Below are 18,971 nucleotides of genomic sequence, written 5' to 3' on the forward strand. Positions count from 1 at the left end.
ACATTTGGTTTTACTTGTTTCCTTGTTTACTTTGTTTTTGTATATTTATTGTTAATTCCATTGTTCTTGTTGACAAATATCTAATTAATCTGTAAAATACAAATTTAATTATTTTTCAAATTCTTATAATTTTCTTTTCAACTATTCTTAAACATGTCGTTAAATTGATTTATTTTGATGATTAAAGAGGGACACATATATTGATTTCATTATTACATTAATAATAATAACAACGAGACAAACGAAATAATCTTCTTAATGTAATTATTCGTGTAGTTATTGGTTTGTTTTAAACTTTTGTGTACGCAGATTTAATTTTAATTATGATCTAATTAATTAAATAATTACAAAATTGGTAATCTCTGAATAAATACGTTGTTAATTTAATTTAATTGTTGTCACATGCTTTGTATATACTAGCCAGCTAGCACAAAACAATTCTATTGGAATCTGTAATTGAATAAAATTAACGAATTTCAACATATTATAATAACCTTTTTTACAAATAATAATATTTATATACAATCTCTATTGTTATTTTTTCACAGAAAATATATCTTTATTTAAAACAATGTGTATTGATAATCGATTATTATATAGGAGAAATTGTATCGGATAAATTGTATTGCATCATCAATTACATTAAATGCCTTTTTTGTGTGCAACTAGGCAAACAATATATAAGCTAGAAAATTTTTCTCCCAACATTGGCGCAGCGATATATACCAACTTTTATGTCACGCGTACTGTAGACACGTATCCGTGGGTGGGTGTGTACATAATGCGTACTAGCCAGTCGGGTCGTTGAGTGACAGCCGAGCTAATGGACCATCTCTCTTCTCTCCTCTCATCACCGACAGCCGGACGCCATTGTTGACTTCGCATCATCCTCTATGATGGCTCCTACGTCGCAGTGTACCTTCGTGGATTCTCCGTTTTTCCTACAAGAATTGTCTTGTCTGAAAATTCCTTTTATTAACCCGTCCATGGGCAAACACGGGCGGGTCAATATTTCAAGAATGAACATTTTTGATGGCAAACAATAGGCCGCGGACGCCGTTACGTATTTCCCGATACATTACATTCCGAAATAGCTGCAACTGTATTTTAACACGCGCTTCGTAGTACATTTCTCCGTATATTACGTATTCATGGTACACATTTTCAGTTCATCATAATCATCGACAGTCTATTGAATCACGCATAATTAATGTTAAACTTGTACATTCCGCCCACTGTTACGAAACCGACACGGGCGATAGTTGTAACGTTCACTTTTGACAGACGTAACGGCATTGTATATGGCAATAATTCGTTAATCACACTCTGTCCAATTAATGTCAAATTAAATGGTGTGAAATACGAACCGCATTTCCGTTTGATGCAGGGACGCCACATGTTGATGTCATTACCGATCACGTCGGATGAACCGGTTATATATTAAATATACTGGTTGATAAATAAGCGCCTGATATAATTTTCTTGTCCAATGAAAACCGAAATCGCGTTGAGAATATTTCTCGTGCCACGCGTTGGACGAACTAATATTTTTTTAAACACGATTCAGAAAGTATGTATTAAATATTTGTACATCTTCACACATATACATACACTAGAATTGTATCATTTGTATGCAGGATTTATAGATATGTATTGATTGTATATGACAGAGTGTTAGTAAAAAAAGGTTGCCATAGTTACACCGACTGAAGAAAATATGTGAATATAATGAGAGAGTGAAGGAGTGGGTGAGCAAGGGAAGGGGGCGAGGGGGGGAGGTAGATATGGAGAACATTGGATGAGGGGGAAAGAGTGAGGGAGGAGAGGCATACGTGAGCGAGGGTAATGTACTGTTCTCACCTCCGACAGGCCCTCGGGGCTTCCTCGACTATCCTTTGGTGGTGTACGCGCTGGTATACGCGATTGTACGCTGTGTACCGGTGTACGCATGTAGACGCTTAACTTCGTATGTACGCGCATGCAAGCAGGCATATACGCGATGGGCAAGGTCGGTACGACGTAGACACTACGTGCGAGAAGCGCGTTTGTTGCTCGTATCTGTTCATCATCGGGCAACTCGTATCATTTTCCAACAAAAGCGCGAAAGAGTAAGTTAACCTTCTCCCTCCCTCCTTCTCCTTATATCTTATATATATCTGCCTATTGTCGGCTCACTATCTCCCTATCTCCCTATACTTTTTTATCTCTATTTCTAATAGTCTTAATTCCATTTCTCGTGCAAGGAATAAGATTGTTTTGTCTTTTACACCAATATTTGAATTAGAACGATAATAGAAAATGAGGAATATTGAATGGAAATTTTAAAAACAAAAGATACGTTTAAAAATAGAGAACGAATCATTAGAAAATAAATTTTCTAAAATGTGTCTATATATTAAATGTGTCTACAATATTAAAAATATATATGAAGAATGAATTATTATTGTAATTTACTGTCAGTTTAATTTTGCTGGAAAACAAAAATTATTTACAGAAGTTATATATAAATAATTTCATACACTGAATTCCTATCGTCGACGATTCATTTCTATTCAACAAAAAATTATACTTCTACTAGATCGTTATTTACTGGATAAACTAATAAAAAAAGGAAGAGAGAGACGAAGGAGAAACCGACGAGGCGATTGATTCATTGACACTCACGATTGTTCCATTCTCGTGCAATACGCACTCGTCTATGCACGTTCATGAGTTATGGTTGCCGTGCTACATTGCGTTCACTGACAGGAAAGGTACACGGGAGAATCGAAGAGAATGACGCCGAGTCGGATCGCGAGCCGCTACGAGGGGGATGAAGAAGAGAGAAACTGCGACAAGGGCTGCTGACAGACAGTGACGGGTACCACTTTATCCGCGACACGATTCTGCGCTTACCACAGCCCACGAGTTTACCATCACCGTCGTCAATGCCGCCCACGACCGATCTGATCTGATCTCATCCTAGTCATCCCGATCCACCAACCACTTTCTATCCGCCACCTTCCTTATCATCTTACTTGATCTCATCGCCCTCTGTATCTTCAGTGCCTTCCTCTTTTCTTGTTCTTCTTTTTGTCCGATATTCACGACAATATTTTGTACTCAAAACGTCTTTTTTTGTAATGCTTAAATGGCATAAGCTTGGCTAATCTGAAAATTTCTATATATTTTTACATCTGCGTTACTATGAAAATATATTATATTTCAAATATATTATATTTCGTTCACGTGTCTTCATTTTTGTATAAATACGTTGCTTGTCGTACTTTTCCCTTTCCACTTATTCGCTAAGAAGTAGGAGTTACCTTTCGTTCTCACACTCGGCCGACTTCGAATTGAATAGATACGGGTTTTTGGCGAAAGTTTTTTCGTGACGACGGAGGGATCTCTATATTTGGAAATCTTGCGTCGAGGGTAGTGCGGCACTCTTGCAAATCGAACCCTCTTATTTCGGTCATCCTGTCGAACGGTTCTCGATCTTTCCCTCACGCGCACCTGCCTGTCGTTCGGAAGCACGAGAGTGCTTCCGATTTCGACGCCCTAAGGGAAATAATCCGTCGTTTCCTTCTCCGGATCACGTAGAAGACCACGTATCCTTTGCGGAGTATTATAGATTTCTGTATTCCAAGGTGCATGTATATATATCGTGAATGTACAGTATGTATCCGTATGTATCGAGCGAATGTATATGTGTAAGTCTGGCTTCCCCACGATGCAAAGCAGGCGCCGTGAGTGGAAGTCGTACGGCTCATCAGCGTCAACGTGCAAGTGCCTTGTTGTCTGAAATTGCGGCAACGAAATGCACGAAACTTTATCGATCGGCTCAATCCCGTGCAAGTTGAGCTTGTCTTCGATGGTTTCGCGTTCTCAGCTGAGATTGCGAAGTGAGCTGTAAGTGACAGACGTATATTACAAAGCCTTGCAAAGCAGAACTAAAGTAGTAGCGCTTAGTAAAGCAGTTCGAAAGATGTACAATCAGATGTCGCTTGTTACGAAAATGGAGAAGATTAGCTTGAGATTGAGGTAAAATTTAAAATTGAAAAAATATAATTGTAATAATTATGTATTATTATATTCCTCTTTGAACATAATTACAATATTCAATTCATATTTTTAGTAAACTGAGAAATAAAAAGCATTTACGTAATGAATGTAAATAACAGGATAATGCCTAATCCCTAGCGAGAGAGTAAATAATAGGGTAATGTACCTAACGTTCGGAACATGAAAGGTAGTTGTGTAAAGCCACGTGGCTTTGGCTAGTAACAATATGGCAACATGAGCCGTCAATTGTTGGTAATAACGTCGATAGACGATAATAGCATGATGACATGCATCATTTGCCGGCTATCGTCATGAATCGCATTCTGAGTGAAAAGAATGAAATGTAACGAAACATAAATCTGAAAGGTAGAAATATTGTTGGATATAGAAACACGTATAAGTTAATATTTCCGCGTTTATTGCAATTTAATAATAAAACTATTAAGTGGAAATATAAAACGTAGAATACGAAATATATATATATATATATATATTGATATTTTGCATAGTGACTTTGGATTTACATACATCGCAACAGCACCTGGCGGATCTCAGCTTGCGTAAAATATTATCATGATACCATCTGCAACAGATACACGGAGAAAATATTTCGTTTATCCGCTTCGTGCGTACGGCGCATGCATATGCACACGAAAGCAATCTATTCGAGTATTCAGGGATAATACACAAGTAATCTCCAACGACGCTTTACGATCGTTTTTATTTATCTCATTTTTCAAATTGGTTTTACTTTGATCGTCATGTTTGTCAATTCTCTCGTTTTTCCCAAACATATTTTGATCTATCGACGTCTAGGATAATTATCTTTATATATAAGTGTAACTGTGTACGATACATTTTAAGAGAAAGACGACTGAATCGTCTTGCTGCGGCAAAAATCATTTGAGCCTCATGGCTCTAGAGTAGGAAAGAAATAATCACCGTTTGTTCAAATGATAGATTGCGTCGAGCTTGAAGGTCTCCACGCTATTCTTGTCTCACCAGAGTATCTTTTTCGAGCTACGGCCTCCGGATGGGCGTCGATAGACATCTTAACGATTACCTGACCGCGACTATAATTTCGGGTTTCTCTAATTAATACAAATAACCTCGGTGAAGTCTAAAGGTCCCAACTGAGCAAAAGAATAGTTGTCCTACAGCTCGACGAATTAACTCGTTGTCCCTTCGCAACAGCAGGTTCAACGACTCGACTTCTCTCAATGTGGTTGCACCCAAGCGTACATCTTCTCATTCTTCCAAAAAAAGGAACTCTATCTCTCCAAATTACCAGCATTTATAAACCGGACGGAGCGCTCACAGCTTTACTAACGCCAACTTTGGAATAACAGTCTGTAGGAGTCATCACTTTTAATTGCCGTCTTCGCCTGCTCGTATTATCGTTTTCATTCTGCTTCGAATTACGAATTATCGTATTCACTGTACGTTATTGGATATTATTACTTTCGACTCAATGGTTATAATTCGGGCACGGGACATCAAGAGAGAATGAATTACAAAATAATATTCTCTCATTTGATTAAAGTATATATCATATTTTTTGTGGAAATTAAGATATATATACTAAAATTATTTGTAATTAGTTGACGAAAGTAATCGTGGCTAAAATTGTCGAAGACTAAAAGATTCAATAAAAAAAAGGTTCAATTAATTTTATTAAAAATAAATATTTAAAAAATTCTCTTGCTATTTTTCTGTCATAATATTTTATAAATCATTGCAAAATTCTGATGTGCGAAACATGTTTTTTTAAAATAAAGGGACAGACAATAGTGAGATCGGTTTCGATGAGAAATAATGTACGTCAAAAGAATCTTTAGCATTTCATTTGAAATCCGTGATAATGTTATATCATTCCAGTTCTTCATATCATGTTGACGTAACATTTCTGCTTGCCTACTGCTCATACCAACTTCCAACTCGTGGAATGGTGTTCCTCCGTGTAAACAATAATTCTACCGTGTAAACGCGAAAACGTAGGCCGTCCGAACCATCATACTCCGCGTTCTTCCTCGAGCAAGAAATAGTGCGGGATCGCGTTCTCGCGCTTTCATGAATTTTCTATACGCGCACCGGATGGATTAAAAATAACCGTAAAAGCGTTTTTGCGCGAAGATAGCCTGGTGCAGCGAATCCTTCCTTGTTGAAAGCAAATTTTGCGCTGCCGGCTTTATCCCCATATCGCTCAAGAGCTAGCAGAATATTAAAAGCCATCTGGGATAATGTCTGTTCAGCATCTTTACGTAGCGCAGAGGAACAACAAAGGATCAAAATTTATTTATGGTGTCAGTAATACTACTGATACGCTCATATTATGTCGTATAACTTTAATGCTTTTTCGAAAAAGATACGTAGAAGATAAACAGTATAATAAAACTATTACTTGTAACTATTACTGTATGTCTTTCATTAAGAGAAGACTGGTTTGAGCAGATTATCAGAAGATAAACTTTTCTATAGATAAGATATATGTCTCGAAGCTATTTATTGTTTTTAAGATATAATTTATTTTTTACGTCTTACTTTTATTCAATAGTTGCGGAAAATACTTTCTAGCGATACGGAATCCACTCAACGGCCGACACTGATTAAAAAGAACAAACCAGGCCGAGAATATCTCGGCTTGCACTTCTCTCGGGACTTGAAACTGGAAAGTAGTTAAAGATTAGGGATAAACAGTATATATTAATGTACGTAGGAAGTTTGCTCGATACCTGTCGCAAAAGTTACAAAGTTACAAGCCCGCCCTACCCGCACTGGGCGAAGTTTGTTTCTCGAGCAAAGAGGTTCGCAATCATTTATTAAAAGGTAGATCAGAGAAAACGAGTTGAAATTTCAAAGCTTCAAGAACATTGACTAAAGAGACGGCGCGAACGGCGGAAAAAAAACAACGCTAATGAGCAATAATGATGGAAAGAGAAAATGATACACAAACCCTTAATTTAAAAATTTGAGATGTAGGTTAGTTCAATTTGTAAGTCTAACGGAATGAAGTGAAAGAACTTTCTCGAATAACATAACTTTTTTATCAGGTTCTATCGTTTAAGAAACTCTATAGTAGTAGAGGGTGAAGAGTATTATATTTTGTATTGTACTTAAATTGCCCAAATCATTAATAATATATTTAATCATTTTCATACAATTAACATATTGATAATTTAAAAAAGCGCTTAATAATTTAAATATTAATTATTACAAATGGTTTCTTTGGGGCACAGTTAACAAAATATTAACCCTCGTTTTTCTTACAATCGTATAAATTTCATAAAACATTTTCGCGCCGTCCAAACGAAATATGCTAATCTCTTTAAAATTATTCTAATTAAATCAGCACCATTGTACTTTGCGTCGTAACCGGTGCAAATTATTCCAGATCGTACAATAAATATTATGACTAGAACGCTTTTTAGAAGATTTTTAAAGGAACGAAGGGAAGAATTTACTTATATAAATTCAGTAAGCCGTTCGTGAAAAAATATGCATTAAACTCGCGGGTACCGATTATCACAGTTGCATTGCGGATAAAATACATATAGCGACAGCTTACCTCTTCGCTGACCTAATTGCGGTTTCCTTCGTTCGAGAGTAGAGAGCATTGAATCCTAAGGCGATCAGGCATCGGGCGTATGTATCAACGGGGATTATCTCGATTGCAAAGCGAGTCGCAAACACCGTATAACCACGTGCCACGGTTTGGTGTACGCCTTTGCGCTCGGAATTTCCCGGATAATTTGGTCGGTGCGGCCCGCCAGCCTGTGATTTGCGAGCTCCCGATGGATAAAGACGATTCGTTGAGGATAGGAGATTGCAGGAGCGAAAGAGAGCCGCACGAGGACAAATGTTGCGAGACGAGGAGACAAGTGGGACGTCGCGATAAGGGAGAGATAGAGAGAAAGAGGGAGAACGCACATGGAGACTCGACAATTTGCCATCGAGTTTGCGAGCGACTTCCTGGCAGCCCGAAGGTCTGTCTTCTAGACGAAGGAGAACAGAAACTACCTGAGTTAATCTATGTGAGAACCTAAGCAGCTGCCTCTGGTGGTAGGAAGCCTGTCCTTTCCTTATTTCCTTATAGCCGATACGAAGAGAAACAACGGGCTTTCTCCGCCACGTTTCTTGCCCTTAGCTCGATTACAGTTTATGCAGAATGCCCAGGTGTTTGTATATTATTACTACGAGTAATTTAGCATAAAATCAATAGCGCTGCCTTCCAGCATTTCTTCAAGGGAGAAACGCGAAAATTCGCTCTAGTAATTTATACACGGCGCTTACGCCTTTCTAGGGATGCTCCCCCTAAAAATAGAATTCACCCCGCGGACGTTGTAATTTCCGCGGCAGTACTCCGAGCATATCGCTATTTCGCAAGGAACCTCTTCTGTCTAATAGGCGTAATTTTCTACGCGTGGATTTTTCTTTTCTTTCCTCGTGAAGTGTAATCGATATCATGACTTCGCTCTAGCAGAACGCTTTTGCTAACTATATTTCGTTTTTGTTTGTTTCAGGTAAGTGCAATTAGCTATATCCACAAGACGCATAGGAGATATACGTGTGAGTATGTCACTTTGAAATTTCAAAATAACTATGCTACCACGTCGAGGTGATGGACGCTGATGTCCTGACAGTCGGCGGGACGAAGATGAAAGACGCGGTAGCTGACCGTAAAGCGAGAACCCGAAAGAGAGCGGCGCGAAACTCGTGTCCAAATTGGACGCCGGAATGACGAATCGTCGTGGTGCTCGTATGCGAAATTCAATTAGGTCGGGTTCACCGGTTAGTCCGTGGTTGCCTTCGACAAGCTCCGCGAGAATGAACGCGTCGATTGCGTCCGCGATCTCTGTCGCCGTTGGCCAACGACCCGCAATGGATCTACACAATAACATCGATTTCTGACCTTTTAAATATAATCGGTGAAGAGTTGCTTGATACATTTAGAATGGGCGTACGTCATAAAATGAATCAAAATACCAAAACAAAATTCTTTGTATATTCATACATCGTATAAAATCTAACGATTTCGAAATATCAACAAATCTGTTTCAAGAGATAGAGGATAAAATATATTCTATTATTTATTATAAAAAAATATTTTATAAAAAGGAATTTATGTGTGAGAAATCAAATGAAATTTATCTTATTATAACATATAAGTTATTATAGCAAACATTTTACTTTCTCATAGGATAATAATTGATTGAATTTTGTCTGATGAAAAGCTATTTTTAATATTATTTACGTCGAAAATTTTTCTCTCTCATCGATTTCAATTTTTTGCTCCAGTCTTTTGACAATTCTCATCAGTCTATTTCTAGAGTCATATTAGTACGATAATATGTTTGCCAAGTAGTAATCAAAATTTATTCTGTTTTAATTTTTATATTTTATAATATTTACGAAAAAATATTTTCACAGTTATTAAAAGGCAATTTATTTTATGCTCTATATTTTCTGTTTTTATATTACTATTATCAGATTTTTATATTTAGATTTTTAAAGTTATAATTATTGTTGCTACAAAATCATTTAGAAATATTAATTATAATAATTACAATTCATAGTTTATCTAACTAGACGGGAATAGAGCTTTCGCTGATTGCTGAGAATTTATTTATTAAATTTTTCGCTGCGATTGATAAGGCACAAACAAATCGTAAAACAATTTTTAAGCTGAAAGTTTATCAATGACACCGAATTCTTTCTCTCTCTTTGCAACTTTTCCATATTCACGGTGAGATTATTCGTTATGTATCTTTTTGTTTTTTTGCAATTATGGACACTCGATATCTCTCTGGACATTTAAGTAAAAGCACATATTTACTCATAAAGCAACTTCTTCATAGCGATCAGATATTAGCCAGTTAATTGCCCGTGACTAAAATTAGTTGATATATTTGTATTTGCGTATAAATCTGTGCAAGTATGTGTATGTGTATGTATGTAACATATTTGAATGCATATAACAACCCGTATCCGAGTAGTACTGTTTTTGAATGACTTAACAGAATATGCGAAATGCAAATGACACAATTGGAAACTTAAAACACGGTTAAAGTTGCAGGACTCAGAACTAATTATTATAATTCCCACAACAATGATCATACGTTAAAAACTAATACCGCTGATGGTAGCTAGAAATTAATCATCACAGTGACCTAGTGAATTTCTGAAATGCGGTCTAGGAATAAATTCTCGAACAACCATCGGTCTCTCAACGACTTTACGACCCGAGAGAAAACGCGAATAGTCGGTCGGTGCATTGACGCGCATGGATAAGTTTTTAATCACTTCGTCATGAAAAATTACAATCTCGTCTGCTCATTATAAGTTGTCCAGCTTTGAGGCAAAGAAATTATTTCATACATTAAAGACAAGTTCTTACATTAAGAGATTTGTCTTTTAGATTTCTTCATGAACATAATTCATTTATTTTTCCAAAAATTGCTAGAATTGTGACATTTTAAAAATATAGAAAAGAAAAATTCAAATTTATTACTAGCAAATATGTATTACTAGCAGTAATTAGCAACACTACTTTTGCCAGGTTATATGACAGACGTAATTCGTGCTTTCATAATAAATTAGAAATGAAGTGTCTTCCATTAAAACGTTCTTTACCTATACCGCCAATTGTAATTAGCAACTTTCGCGAGATTAAAATTCCTTCGCGAATCAGTGAAGCGCCGTAAAATCGTTTGTAAACGCTAATTTCATCGACGATCGCGCTGTGTCGTACCGTAATGACCGCGATAACCGATTATGGCCCTGAATTATGAAGGAAGTTTTAAACTGTCCCGCCTTCATTGGCAAACGCAATTAATTAACGAGAAGCCGCCCGCCTATGAATTATTCGATTCTCTTGTACAACTGACTGGCCGCATGTTCACGAACGAGAACATCATTCGCGAAACGCCGCATGATACTCGCCGGGCGAGAGACAAATATCTCGTTGAAATATGTAAGCAAGATACGTTTCGTGGCTAATGCGTCTGTCTCTCCCTTTTGCTTCCTAATGCGTTTAGTTGACGAAAAACGTAATAAATTGCTGGCATCATGAACGCCGTCGACCCCATAAGAAAGCTCCGTTTCTGACATTGACAGCTGGATAATATCGCAAGCCTCTTATGGCGAGGCATTACGTCGCTTGACGATGGTCGTGTCTGTATTTCGCGCACCAGTACTTGAATTGGCAATGTTAGTATGCGTCATTACGCACAGAGCTACTATTATGGTGTTTTGTCTGCGACAAAGTCAGACGTATTTTTAACGGCGGGAGAAATGCAAAGGAGTTCACGGTAGTAAAGAAGCACGATCATGGCGAAATACGTTCGCATTATTAAGCTGTTAGCGAGTGCGTTTTTTCTTTCTTTTTTTTTTTTTTTTTTATTAAATTTCCCGCTACTTCCCACTCTCATTGTAATTCTTAACGCACGAGCTCCGTCGACGCGATATGAACGCATTATTTCGAAAATGTTATTACAGCAAACTGAAACGTAATACGGAGCCCACCCGAGTTCCAAAATCGTTCACAATTATATCAAGAACTTTATTCCGCGTGCGACTTTCGCGACGACGTGATTTTCCTCGCGATATAATCGCGTTCGATTCGTGAGCGTAGCACAGGGCATCCGGGGAAGAACTTGATGCGATACTTTAAAAGTACGTGGCACTTGAGCTGCACCGACTACATAGCGCGCTGCGATTCGCTATCGTTTTCGTCTAAAGTGTCTCGTGGTATCGACGAGAGAACGCGGCGCGCGCCGCACAGAACATTGCATTGCGGTCTCGAGGAAGAAATTGCACTCCGCGAAATCCAATAGGTTTCGGATCGAATTGGTACTCGCGATCGTTCCGGAGAGCTTTATTTCCTCGACCTGGCTGCGCAGCTAAACGAGGCTAAAACATAATCCACAACGGCACGTTGTCCGGAGGTGGTGCGCGCATCCGGATTCCGTTCTGTACGGCGCGATTTTTTGCCCAGATATTCAAAGGTAGAAGCTATTAACATCGTGACTTTTCTTCCGTTCAACGGCCAGAACTCATTACCACGTCGTATAAGAGTTCCGACAGTTTTCGAGGTAAAGTTGGATTAGAGGTTGGCAGCTCGTTAGTCGGCCTTATCGATCGTCTCTCCTGGATACCATTGTGCACGGCGTATTAATTAAAAAATGAAAATCCCGTCCAACACACGAGGAGTTCTATAATCCTCAAGTTCCATATCCTCTCTCGCTCTCACCCATTCTCTCTCTCTCTTTCTCTCTTTCTCTTCTTTTCGTCTGGAAATGGTCGCGAAGTTAAATTACACTGGATCGCTTATCGATTTTCAATTTACTTCTCGGGTATCAATAATTCAATGAGCTCCGGAATACTACTTAAATGAAGCTAGCAAAGTTAGCCTCAATAGTTAGCCAGCCATGGTTTATCTTTTCATACCTCTTTCATACTCGAGAGCATTAAATTATAGTTTACCGCGAAAAACGTGGTAGAGAATGTGAATTCGATCGATAGAGTATTCCGAATGGTTGGCTAGAGTTGAATACCCATACTAGAAACACAGCTGCAAGCACACGGTCGTGTTCAACAGAGCCGTCAGCAACCGTGGGAAGTAACATATGCGTTCTTACCAAATCATTATCGATATGGCTCTAATCAAGCGCGAACAAGGGAGACTCGCACTACCGTTCGAATTACTAACAAATGTGTGTTACGGACAGGTGAGGGTGCCGAGGTGACATCTCGCAATCACTCCGGTTCGCCAATTTATCGAAAGAAAGACTAATGGTTGCCGGAGGGTGACGCTTGGTGAAGTCTTCAACGGGACGAGGAGAAAAAAGGGAAAGGAAGAGAGGAAGAGAGAGAGAAAGTACGAGGAGATGTGGCGAGGGAGGGAGCAGTGACAGATACCAACGTCGGAATCGATCGATCTGGAACGAAATAAAATATGCTCGCGAGAGCACGGGCGTAATTACGAGCGTCGAAGAAAAATACAGCGCGCCATTACCCGGAGGGTTAAGTGAACCTGCCCTGATCGGCTTGTACAAAAAAGAGAAAAGGAGAAAAATGGCACGATAGAAGAAGAAGAAGAAGAGGGTCAGCAGTGAGATACAGGAAGGAAGCGAGATAGAAACGAGCATGAGAGCGAGATAGACGAAATAAAGGGGGCAGGCCAACGAGGGGCAGCGCGAGGCAAAGCCGGAGGAGAGGTATTACTCAGATAACTGAGACGTGGAACGAATAAACGAAGGGAACTTCGGAACGGATAGGAGCGGGTTGTAGGAGGCAACGGGGATTGCTCGCTCTCGCGGGGACCAAGGGTGGAAAGCACGGTTTGCGTGTTCGGTTCGCAAGTTCGCCTTGGCTTCCGGTTGCTCGCATGCTTCAAGTCCACTTGTATTAGGCCCGTCGTACGAATACGTCGCACGCCCGCCCGCGGTTCGGACGTAGTCAGTCAACGGCCACATGGATACACGTGAAACACACACTCTCTCGAGCATTTACGATCGAACGCACGAAAGCCGTTTCGGCCAGAACTCACCCCCGACGCGGAAGCTAATCGCCAGTTGAATTAATTCCAGAACTGAGAATGGCTTCTGCCGACACGACGACGCTTTACTATCTGGAAATGGAAAGATATCGAACTATCGAGTGCGACTAATGGCCGCCGGAAATGCTAAACAGAGCAGGTGCATGCAAACGCGATTTCGATTGCGGCTTAATGCGAGTACGTGGATAAAAGGTTCGGGGTCGTCCGTTTTGCTAAATTCATGTGACCTGACCGACCCGGAGGCTCGGAGGTGAACTCTGATGTGGTTAGGGAAACTACTGTAGACTAGATACGATCGGTCGTTACAACTTTCGCGAGAAGGCATATAAAAGCCATTACACGCAGGCTAGATAATTTCTATTATTACGAGAGTCGTGCTGAAGATAATAGAAAGTTGCTTTGAGATATGCCAAATAATAACTCTATCTTAAACCCGCTTTAGTGTTTATAATTCAAATTTCAAGATAAAATTATATATATATATATGGATATTCTTTTATATTTCTTTTATCATTCCATATTTCTTTTCTATTTACAACTTTATATATCATGTATTATAACATATATTTTATATATGTTTTCTGATTCTTCATATAATTTTCAATTATGTTCCATTTACATATAAAGATATATAAAGAAATAAATTTTTTTCTTTTCTGATAAAAATTAAATATCATCTAAATTAAGTTTTTGAATATAATATTTATACATTATTCATTCGAAAAGAGAATGTCATAAAAGAGAAAAAATATGTATATTTTATATTTAATTTTTTACATGAAGGATTTACACAACGTAACATTTCTTTTACAATAAACGCACTTCAAAAGCTATTCGGCGTGTTTGCTCTGTTCCTTAATTATCACGCACAATATTTCATTCATGCGACAGATCCAGCCTCGCATTTCAATTAAAAGCCTTCTCGATACGTTATTCGAGCAAGCTCCATCCGAACGGCAGTCAGAAATCAATAAAAAATTTTCAGGATTAATTTCGAGGAAAATGGCGAAAACATCGTGTCCACAACGCGCGCTGAATCAAAGTACTTTGTGTGATTCCATGTAGGGGTAGTTAAGTTAAATAATGAATGAGGATTGGCTAGCTCTGAGCCGGTCTGCTGGGGATTCGGCTCGGCATACCGAGTTGCTTTGATGTCTGGCAGCCGCCGATTATGGAATCAATTATTGCGCGTACTCCCTCTTTCGTCCTCTCTAGCCTTTCCGATTTGCTCTCGCAGTCGCGACTTCAGGCTTTCGCTCGCTCTCCGCTCTCTTTATCTTTCTTCTATTCCGTTTTCCTCTCCTTTATTCTCTTTACTTCTATTCCGCTTCGTAACGGATGCGAAGATTTATTCCATATGGGAAGAAATTACAGCGGAATCACGGAGGACCAATTCCGCGGAAGGTCAGCGGAGTCCGAGTACAGATCCATCCGCGTTCATGAGGATACCGCTATTATCATCCTATAATCTACGTCAATTACTCCCGACGACGAGCAGTACGGGCAGCGGAAATAGAATTTTAACTGTCAGTACGTGCTTATTTCTCTCGGTTGTAACATCCAGAATTAATTCTAATGAGACAAACCGCGCGATTTCGATAGACATTTCGCAAGGCACGTACGAATAATTATATTATCGCTGATATCACGAAGTGCTCTTCACTACTTACAAAATAAAATTTATGTCTTATTATCCTCGTATATAAAATTATTAAATTGAAATTATTATGGTTAGAAAATAGATTGCAATTTTAAAATATACAAGTCTAATTTATAAAAGGATTTGAAGAGAGTATTAAGGAATGTGCTGGAATAAACTTTAAAAAAAAAATCATCATTTATTATATCATTACAATATCACAAATCAAATGTAAAAATTTATATGAATTAACGATGAATCGATGAATCAAGCGTCCCCTCTATTTCTTTTTTTATGTTTTCTCTTCTTGATGTCTGGAATGGAATTTATAAAATTAATTTGATGCTATATATGTATACATATATATATATATATATATATATATATATGCATATTATAAAAATAGATTATAAAGGAACAGGCTTAACCATTGCATGTAACGCGTTGTCTTTGATGTTCTGCACCTTTTTCTATTAATTAGAAAAGATACATAATTATCATAAAGTTTTTTATTAATTGGATAACTAAATTCAAAAGTCGCAATGATTGAAAATAATTAAAAAAAATGACATTGCTTACTAACATTGACTCTTATCTTTTTTGCTCTCTTTCATGGAAATCATGTAACGTTGCGCTACACTCAGTGGTGGCGAATAACCGGATGTGTAATTAGCGTCCTCGAATAAAATTAGGTACTCTTCCGTAGCAGTAGTTGGTAAGCGATACACGATCCCCTTGTAAAAGCAGGTAGTTTGTGGATACAGTGCCATTACTATGGACCCTTTCGCGAATAGAGCTTGTGGATCAGTCTCGGGATTGGCCCTCATTAACGGCAACGGCACTACTCGTCTCCTCGACAATATGTGACGGTCCTTCTGCTCTTCGTCGATATCGTCCACTTCGTATTTATTCGTCGTGGGATTAAACTGCACGACTTCCGCGAGTATCCAATTCTTTCCCTCCGCGTTAGCTTTCACGAAGGCGACGACCATGTCACCTGTCTTTGCGATGTATGTAGGCTCGGCGGGTATCGCGCCGCACAGCGGTGGTGGCTTGGCGCCCGGTGTCTTTCCTACGTAAAGGGGTAGGGTTTGCGCGCTGCTCAGCAACATCTTCATCAGCGCGCCGCGTCTGATGGCCTCCTTGTTACCGGCTTGACGCGCCTGTATGCGTCGCTCGTTTCTTATCGTGCGTATCTCGTTAATTTTAGTAAGAGCCTTGCGCAGGACTTCTTCTTCCTGCTGTGCGTCGGTCACTGCGGCGTTATATAAATTTTTCAGCTTTTGCTGATAGTAAGGGGAAACTTTGTCATCCGGTGTAACTTTTTCGTGAGTTTTCATGATATTATTTAAATTGTGCTCTGAGCGAACGCGTTGGCTCTCTATTTCGTGTACGAGACTGTAAATATTCTTTAAACGCTCTTGTATCTGAGTCATCATCGCCGCATCCGTCGTAAACGGCATTGTGGAAATACAAAAATTAGTTGTATATTCACTGTAGTAGATAGTGATTTATCGATTACAATATGCTATCGATTGCTTCTCTGTAATAAAAAAAGATATAACATATTCGTTTTAGAGACATCTCTTTAATTATGATATAAATTACATACTTTTTTATTATTGAATTACATCTTTTCACAATTTAAAAAACAAATATGTTTTATATTTAATGTGTTCATATAATTTCAAAATATTGAACACTGTAATAAGATTGAAGAAAGATTTCTAAATTATATTAAGAGCGATCCGTCTTGAATTTGTATTTTTTAAGATTAATATTCCAATATTCATATTCAACTAGCGATTCAATATTTTTTCAAAAACTTTTTGGATTGTGTATCTTTGTCAAATTTCTTCATCTCTTATACTTTCGTTTAATATGGAAGAAAATACGCAATTAGCTATGAACATAATATAAAATGTGACATTCCTATGTTTACGGGATTAAAATATTAAATGAATAATTTCTTTACAAAAATATTCTAATAAAAATAATCGATAATAATCAATAATGAATATTACGAAAAAGAAAAAGAAATTTATATTGGTTTTATGCAGCAGCTTTCTAATTTTGATTGTTTCTTTTGTAATCAACATAAAATTTATTGTTTCCTTTATTAATGTTAGGAATGTTATTTCTATACATATTGCATAATATAAATATTTAATAATAGCATTAATATTAGCATTAATATTAAAAAATATATATAAATAATTTAATCATTTTATATATAAATCATAAATATGTGTGTATATGTATATAAATTATTTTGTATATATGTAATTAATATGTAACAAAATATAACTTGCATATATTTAAATTATACAATTTAAGAAATGTACTATCTGGAAGGATTAAATATTCTTTAACTATTGTTTTATATTTATATTTTTTTGCATCTGATTATTATTTTCTTTATTTTCCTTCAGTAACATAATAATCTAATTATAATCGAACTTATATTTATCATTCAATTTTATCAAACAGAAAATCTAACCAAGTTTGATACGACATCGAATTTTTTGTCGAGCGAGCAAGAAATTCACTCTTATAATTTTCATTAAATTTTGCGATATACCATCGACCCCCTTACATTGCTCGGTTTGATGTTAGCACAGTGGCGCGCAATTGTCATTCACTTCCAAAAGTCTGTCTGCGAATACTGCAAGTACTAACCTCCGCCAACAGCGTTCGTGCCAAAATGGCCGAGAGTCGGCGCGATACGATTGGATCAATACACTTACCCGGTCGGGAAATGGACTCATATCCGACTGGACGAACTCTCGACGAGTTTTCGGCGAACGAGGTTTCGTTTTAGAACATGGAGTTTCACGCAGATCTCCCTAGCACCAAATTATGAGAGGCACCGAGCGTGCCGAGATGTTACACGTTCGATCGCTTACACGCATCTGCGCCATGTCGCTTCTCCCACTACCTTCCACTCGCGGCGAATCGAGTTTCCTATCAAGGCGATGCTGCCACCTTGCAGCAAGTTCTGTAAACAGCGTACGTGAGTGATAGAGCTGACCGTCGCAGAGTTGGAGTTACTTGTATCTATTGTATGCTTCGTTGCTATCTTATTAATATATTGAATATTTTTTATTTATCGATGAACAATAATAACACGTGATTATACCACGTTTCGTTTTTTTTTATATCAAACTTTGTTGTAAATAATGTTAGGACATTACAATTTTATGATAAGAGATTGAAAAGTGTCTCTAAACGAAAAAAAAAAAAAAATATAATGAAGTCTGTGGCAAAAATTTTATTTTAAATTTGATAAAATTTTTAACAAATTTTTTAACAAATCTTTTGCATTTAATACAGGTTACCTACAATTAGAATTTATATTGCATCAAAATGTATCTGAAAGGATAATCTATGAAAGTATGGATAATTACTGGAGTATTTATGCATATAGTTAAGACTGCAGTTAATCTATTATATAAATAATCAAATTATCAAGCTTTCTCGTTATAATTCGATCGTGCAACTTTCTCTGCCTTGCTTTCTACTTATTGCTATATATTCATTAGAGTCTGCAGAAAACAAGTTATTTTATGAATATCACGGTGTTGACAGCGAATAGACTAAATATCACCCATATGAGTCTAAATGTCGCATACTTTCTAAATTATCTTAAAATAAAAGATATTAAAAAATTTAATTAAAGACTCAACTTTGAATATTATCTATTATCATTAAATTACGGTGAATGGATTATTT

At 37.5% G+C, this 18,971-nt stretch overlaps 1 protein-coding gene and 1 long non-coding RNA gene across 4 annotated transcripts; both read right to left on the minus strand.

Moving 5' to 3' along the window:
• Positions 1-371: 371 nt before the first annotated feature.
• On the minus strand, positions 372-4,120 carry LOC105425700 (uncharacterized). The gene is made up of 2 exons (XR_016140206.1): positions 1,861-4,120; positions 372-941 (listed from the first exon to the last, which is right to left on the minus strand). It is a non-coding gene; the product is annotated as an uncharacterized LOC105425700 (long non-coding RNA).
• An 11,293-nt stretch (positions 4,121-15,413) lies between these two features.
• Positions 15,414-18,180, minus strand: Sgf29 (SAGA-associated factor 29). Of its 3 annotated transcripts, XM_011636572.3 has the most exons (4): positions 17,987-18,179; positions 15,823-16,782; positions 15,668-15,709; positions 15,414-15,553 (listed from the first exon to the last, which is right to left on the minus strand). In XM_011636572.3, coding segments are annotated over exons 2-3 (882 nt in total). In that variant the 5' UTR covers positions 16,703-16,782; positions 17,987-18,179; the 3' UTR covers positions 15,414-15,553; positions 15,668-15,707. The 3 variants fall into 3 exon arrangements, with proteins under 3 accessions (XP_011634874.2, XP_011634871.2, XP_088936929.1); XM_011636569.3 differs by lacking the exon at positions 15,668-15,709 and having other exon boundaries at positions 17,987-18,180; XM_089080803.1 differs by lacking the exons at positions 15,668-15,709; positions 17,987-18,179 and adding an exon at positions 17,836-17,960.
• Between the last annotated feature and the right edge of the window lie 791 nt (positions 18,181-18,971).

The sequence above is a fragment of the Pogonomyrmex barbatus genome, unplaced genomic scaffold (genome assembly GCF_055798465.1).
Source record: "Pogonomyrmex barbatus isolate J1 unplaced genomic scaffold, ASM5579846v1 scaffold4, whole genome shotgun sequence".
Classification (NCBI taxonomy): domain Eukaryota; kingdom Metazoa; phylum Arthropoda; class Insecta; order Hymenoptera; family Formicidae; genus Pogonomyrmex; species Pogonomyrmex barbatus.